The following is a 7,304-nucleotide window of genomic DNA, read 5'->3' on the forward strand; positions in this document are numbered from 1 at the left end:
GCCTTGCCAGAAGATTTGGAAGGCATTGATCTATTTAGAAGATTTGGAAGGCACATAGTATTTATGTAGAACTGTTGTGGGGTACTGCATGAAACCCAGCATTCATTGACTGGAGGACCAAAATGTCAGTATGAGGATATAACCAATACATAACTTTCTGAAGACACCTCTTCCATTTTAAGTGAAGCTGGTATATTTGGTGTCTGTAGAGTTCTGGAGCCTTTTGTTACCCAGATAGATTGGAACACTTGATCTGGTATTTTGTGACTAAAGTAAAGCTTTCTACATGCATAGAATGGAGGTCAGTTTGCCATTTTGAGTGGATGCGAGATTGACCTGAATGTCCTCGGATTGCTGGATTTTGCTAGTTACTCCTCACACTTGTCGAAGCCCTTATGTGGCCCCTGTGATTCTAGAAAGCTTCTCTGACTAACGGTACTGCATTTTTTTGACTGGAGGAACTTGGTGTGAATTTCCTATTGTATTAACTTAATATCTGCCCTTCTTGCAGACATAATAGTCACCATTACCTGAACTTTTTTGGAGCAATTAGAGATGCAATCCAGGGTGGCTACTTCAGCAGATTTAGGGCATGGTTTGTAAGTCAGAGGCGAGAAATTAGTGAGGTGATGCTTGCTTCATGCCAAACCAAGTAGCACATCTTTGCTAAGCGGCCCCTGTATCACAGGAGGATAAGAGATCAGGAATGTTGAAGTCCACTACCACTATTGTTACTTAGAATCATCCACTACCACTATTGCAACATTTATGTGGAACACCATTTTAGGGATGTATACGATGTTCAATGACAACCAATGATAGTGAGGGCAACTGCAGCCACCTTTTTACATGGACAATGGTTTTTGAGGCAATTGACAGATTGCATATGCACAAGGCTCAAGCTAGCAACCATGGAATTCAACATGCACCAAGGATACAATGGCTTCACAGAGTTGGACATACAATATAATATAATTGTGCCACTCTTTAAGGGTAGAGATCTTATGTGGTTATCAAACTTTCATGTTTGGACACTAGCTAGCCAAGATGTATAGATCCATTGTTGAGCATGAGCTAGCTTTAGGAGAGGCTATGTTATCTTGGAGACCTATAATAGAAGAAAGTTTACATAAAAAGAGAATCTATTTTTGTTTTGTAAGAAAGCATTCGTTATTCTACCACATAGCAAACTCATGAAGAGATGGTATGACCTAGGAGTGCCAAATGAGATGAATTGGGGGATATATACACTAGATGAGTCATGATAAACTAAATATGGGCACAGAAAAGCGTTTTGACAGAGTAACTAGCACCATTGGGTTGAAGCAAGGTTGTCCCTTATTGTCTACACTATTTGGACTCTACTTGGATAAATATAACATACTTTGTAGATAGAATCGCATGCCCTCAACAAGAAACAGTAGTGTTTGAAGTCTCTGATCCTATTTCTTTCATATGTAAGACAACAAGAGCTAATTTCAAACTCATCAAAAGGGTAACAATTCGACCTAGATGCATTGTAGATCTTTAAAAAATAAATAAAGACCTTTAGTGAATTTAAAGAAAATAAAAATTAAGGAGCCACTTAGGTACGGGTGACTAGATCATAATCAATGTATTATTTAGAATCCACACACTAAGTTATGGTTACTGGCATGGCAAGGTGGTCCAAATAGGAATGGTTACCATGGAGAGGCCATTGGCGGTGATGAAGGAATGCATGACCTATAGTAAATGATCATCAAAGTAAAGCTAGGTACAACATGCATTGTGAAAGACTCTCTTGCAAGAAATGATATTCCTTCATAGATTATGGAACCTTTGAAACTAGAGGTACTTTCACATGGCACTTGTATCTTTCAAGTAGGTGGCAATACAGGGTGATACACAATGTTGGTGCACCTAAATAAGCTTGCATGGGATCAAGATCGAGGCTCTACTATTGTTTGAATATAGTCTAGATTGTCCCCACCAATAGTTGAATGAGGTGATAGGATGAATATTGTGTAGTTGAACATTGAGAGTACTTTGGTGGATCTAGTATAACAACATGCCAAGAAGATGACCCACTATTAAATGCATTTTGCATTTACTTAAGGATGACTTCATCATATGGACATCTCTCACAAAATCTCAAATGCACCATAGACTTGGTCTCTATATCTTGCCAACCACCGATTGAGTATAGAGATGAAAATTTGGGGACAGCCTAAAGGACCACATGTGCCCACTATGTGGAGTAGGGGTTGAGTTCAGGAGCACATCCACCAATGTCTAATATACTATGAAATTAGAGGGAGATATCACTACCTCTTTTGGGAGGGTTTTGGATCTTTTCGCTACATCATGAAGTTTAAGGACTAGAGATGTTTGGTTCTACTCCTATGAGAGCTTTGATGACACACGAAGGCTCTTCTCATGCCCTCAAATCCACTTAGAAATCCTTGGCAGTGTATTCATGTAGTGTACTATATCAAAATATACACAAAATATTCTATTGCTAAAATTTGACGTGTAAGATAATATATTCTAGATATGTGTGTGTGTGTTTTTTTTTTCCAGTTATATATGCGCATTTGAAGTATGTCAAGTCATAATTATAAAATATCAGCACACAAGACTATCTAAATAGTAAGATAAATCAATTAAAGAGAGAGAACTACTAATGTGTTATGAGAGAGAGAGAGAGAGAGAGAGAGAGAGAGAGAGAGAGAGAGAGGAATTGGAATTTGAACCCCAGATGTGAGAGAAAGTGGGGGGAGGGAGGGAAGAGAAATTTTGAAGAGAATGATAGAGAAGAGCAAGAGATAGTATGGCAAGACAAAAATAGAGATATTGGGATTATGGATTCAAAATGTGTGTGTAAGAAACAAAAGTTGTTTTTGGATATGACACATTTAATAATATTTGGGTTGATCTTAAAAAAGTGTAAATTACAATGGTCTATATATATAAATTTATTGTGGAAGACTATGGTAGTACTTTAAAGTTTGTGCTAAAGTAGGACAAATCAAAAATTCAAAAAGGACAAAAGATGGAAAGAGTCAACATTTGTGTCATGAACAAGGGCACTAGAATAGAATAATAATTGGAGACACTAACATCCTAAGATTCAGTGTGATGGAGATTTGGTGGATTAGTGCATATGAAGTACCATTTGAAAATAATCAAACCTTGAAATGGTTGTTCTCTCATATGGGTAATCCTAATATTATTAAGTCTCAAGGTAAAGTAGAAACATTAAAAGTTAATGGAATTTGTAGTTTTAATGTACCATGGCATATCAATATTAACTTGAAGACTATTAAACGTTTGCTTTGAATATGCAATGGAAGTAATGCAAAATACCCTTATATTTATTACATGGAAAGCATGGGGTCTAAAAATTAGAGTAATTTTTTACCAGTCAAAAGATTCGTAATTAGAGAATCTATAGATTTTAAAAAATTCAAAAACGAGGACATATGGGATTCTATGTTTTCAATCTCTTTTAGGAATATTCATATTTGCACTTTGGATGTAGAGATTGGAATAATTGATAAGCTTCTCAAATTGCATCTTGACTATACATATTCAATTAAGCCAATATCCTTGTTCGATAAGTGCATTAATAAATGTGAGATATTACTCTTGAGAATGGGATTTCACAAGGAACAAGTTCACTTAAGAAAAGACCCAATAGCTTCAAGAAAAGCAAGAGATGCCTTAGCAGATGTCTCTATGGGAGGTACAAAGACAAAAAAATAATATGAGAAATCACAATGAGAAACAAGTAAACGTGGTATGGGAGTATCAAAGAGAGTTGTGTGAGATCACGATAAATGTGACTAGCACACCACACTAAGTTACATTTTTGTGAATAGATGTTTGGAGACGTTTCAACATCTTTCTAAAATTGCTTAAGCAACAACAAATGTCATTGAGGTATCCAGAAGATTATACATATTCAATTATAAATCTTATTTGAGGTAGAAAGAAAGCATGTGGAAAAACTAATATTACTTTCAATTTAGTAAGATAGAGAAAAAATTCAATCCCAATATTTTTAAAATAAAAGATTAAATTATATAAACTAACTACTTTTTATATGATGCAATGCATTCTTCTAAGTCATGGGCCTTATTTTGTGGAAGAGCACAGGTCTTTAACAACCTATAGTGGCTAAGGAATGGAAACATCCCACTATCAAGCATGTATATGCTAATTTCGTAGCACAAGACAAATTGAAAAAGTAACAAAAAGCAATGTTGTTGAGTAATTCAACTAGTTTTTTCGAAGAAAGCTTCAAATACTAGAGAATACAACAAATATTTATAAAATCCAAATAGCCAAACATACAAAGAGTTGGCTAGTTTCCAATACCCTTTACATCCTCTTCCTCCTCAGATATCTTTGCTCTGTAACACAAAAAATTTCTCTCTTATATCCAAATATGGATTTGATATTTGTTTATTGTGTTGTCAAACCATAAGAGAAGAATGCTAGAAAGTATAGAGCCTTGGAGGCAAAGTAACCATGATCATAATCGAAAATTCAAATGGCTATTGTCTTTTCTAGAAACCATGATTTTGTGGGCATTTGATCCTTTGTCTCTTCTCAATAAATTATTCTAATCTACAATATTTAACTAGAGAAAAAGAATATAAGATGAAAAGGAGATGTGAGAAAGAATACTGTAAAAAGAAAGTGTAAAATATCAATAGGTACTCATGAAAAATAAATAAAGTATTACCATTTGATTTTCATCATTCTCTAATTTACTTGGATTCCATAAGTTAATTGATGATGTTTCCTTAATGTCTTTGACTTCCTTTACATACTCCTTATCTTTGAAAATTCCAAGTTTTTCTGAAGCTTGTCAAACTCCTTATCTCAATAGTCTATAAATCCTTCTCAACATCTTTTACTTTGGTCAAACACATAGATAAGGCCTCAGGCTTGTCATCAGACATTTATGTATCTAGTAAAATAAAATCATCTTTAGACTCGTATTCCACGTCAATGATGCCATCAACATCTACAAGAAGCTTCTATAATAAATGCCAAATAATAGTCATATCTCAAATTGAAGAGCCTTTGGATATCAGATAACAATAAGTACTCATTGTCTTTGATTGGAAAGGTCAGTAGAGAGGATATAATAAATCTCAAAGATGACTCTGATACTTCACGAACCTTAGCAGTGCATTCTTTAATAATAATCTCAACTTTAAAATGAGCAATATCTAGATTCTTTGTAACATATGCCCCGATTTGAGGGTCAACCTAGTCCTCCATCTCCTTAGAGAGGATTTCATTGTCTCCAATTGCTACTCATTAGATCTAATTGGATACTTCATAAGAGCATACATAATAAATACCATAGACTTCAACATAAGCCTAAATTTCCTTGGGTAGAGAGAGCACAACATGAGGAAATAGTCCACCATACATGCATCAAGATGGTGATATGTTTCCGCAATTGTGGGATGAACTTCTTGTGGAAAGTGGCTTTAGCAATGAGAATCTCCAATTCTTTAGTGGTTAAAGGAACTTTGCAAACACCCATTGAATTCTTCTCTTCTGCGCAATGCCATTTCCTTCATTTTCAACCTCTTTTGATGCTTGTTGATGGTAGTGTTTTCTCGACTGTGCACAAAAAACATGGAGCCCCAAAATGAACACTAAGGAAATAGGGTTTCTACTACAAGAAAATCTATCTTGTAACATCAACAACCAACTTTTATATGATCTCAACAAAGAAAACACTAAGAATAAAAAATCTAATGCAACTTCATAGAAACAATTCTCTCACAGCTTTAACAAAATCCATCATTCTCTTCTCTAAGGTGTCCGTCCCGTCGGCTGCCCATGCACGCTTTTAGCGGTCTATCGAGAAACGAATCTAAGCGTTGCTGCCCAATATTCCCATGGAATGTTTCAAGTTTTGTTGCCCAGGGTTTTTCGAATCCGCCTCACAACGGAACGTTCACGGACGAACCCACTAGGATCGACCTGAATTTTGGGCTTTTAGTGGCCAAGGTCTCCTAATAGCATTCTAGCATCAGATCTTGGACATCCTACTTTACGCAGAGATACCCAAGCTGAAGCAGACCCATGCGGCACTTGGTTCAAAGAGAATGAGAAACGAGAGGGATGTGCCGCTCAACCTCTCTGACATAGTCTCATTCCGGTCCCCTAAAATGGCATGAGTCGGGTTGTAACCTAACAATACCTAGAGGTCAAACGATGGTAAAATCTTGTGAGAAACCTTCCAGTTCTTTGGGACCACCTTGCCGTAGGACAGATCCATCGGGTTTTCCGTCCACCCGCTTCCCTTAATAGCTTTAGTTTTCTAATTAGGTCCTATTACATTTACGTGTGACACTTAAAGTCAGCTTCATTAATTAAGCCTTTTAGGGAACAGGGTTCGTTCGCATAACTTACAGCACAAACACAAAAACAAAGTAAAGCAATCTATTGACAAACAAGTTCAAACAAGTTCCTTAACTTATCTTCAAGTTACTCTTTGTCTCTCGCCCATATAGGAGAATTACATATCCCTTCTGTCCAACAGAAGTATCCCGTCTGCCCTGTAGAACTAACTGGTCCAAATCACATGACACCACAAATTCAATGCTTTATCTAGAATAGGATCTCCCAACATGCCCAGACATTGGGGGCCATGGAGGTCTTCAACTCCATTCTAGACCTAGCAAGGGACTTTTAGAGCTCCACTTCACCTGCAAGCTGTCTAGGAGCAAAACATCATTCCTGTGGTTGGCCTTTTCACAACTCAACCCTTGGCCCATGAATCGAGCAGTGCCCTCTTTGGGTTAATCCGCAGTGCGATCATGGAGGTGATCCACCCGTGAAATATATAATTCCTTAATTAAATCCTTTAAGAATCAAGCACAACAAGGCATTAAGCCCTAATATCAATTTCTAGGAAAACATTCCTTTATCCCCATGGCAACTTGTCATCACAGATCCTTGCCATGCGTTTCACATAAATCACAAGCACTTGGAACAATCATCCAAACAACAAACTAACAATCAATTGAATGTAAAAGCATTTAGGATGTTGTTCGATCAACCAATTAAAAACCCCATTGTATTCTTCCCAAGCAATGCAAGAATAATTGCGATAACATTACCATCGCATATATGTTCTTTCCCTTGGGATCAAATAACGATTCTATGTAAAATTTACTTAACACTTGTATGCATAATTTTTAATGTCATGATTATGCCATTCATAACCCTTGACCGATTCCTCCTTGTAATTGCTCTATCAACGAACAAGCCATACACAACTAGGTGCA

General features: G+C 36.4%; 1 protein-coding gene across 5 annotated transcripts in view; it reads left to right on the top strand.

The window, feature by feature from the left end:
• The window catches only part of LOC148010385 (uncharacterized), a 164,056-nt gene extending 163,058 nt beyond the window's left edge, over positions 1-998 (top strand). For 4 of the 5 annotated variants that reach the window (XM_087672208.1, XM_087672209.1, XM_087672210.1 and 1 more), the window contains one exon: positions 512-998. In XM_087672208.1, the coding sequence (XP_087528334.1) occupies positions 512-656 (145 nt within the window). In that variant the 3' untranslated portion in view covers positions 657-998. The remainder of the gene's footprint in view (positions 1-511) is intronic. The other variant, XR_015689600.1, reaches the window with a different exon arrangement.
• The last annotated feature ends 6,306 nt before the right edge of the window (positions 999-7,304 follow it).

Source organism: Lygodium microphyllum, chromosome 29 (assembly GCF_053477565.2).
Source record: "Lygodium microphyllum isolate KBCC chromosome 29, Lygodium_microphyllum_v1.1.10, whole genome shotgun sequence".
NCBI lineage: Eukaryota > Viridiplantae > Streptophyta > Polypodiopsida > Schizaeales > Lygodiaceae > Lygodium > Lygodium microphyllum.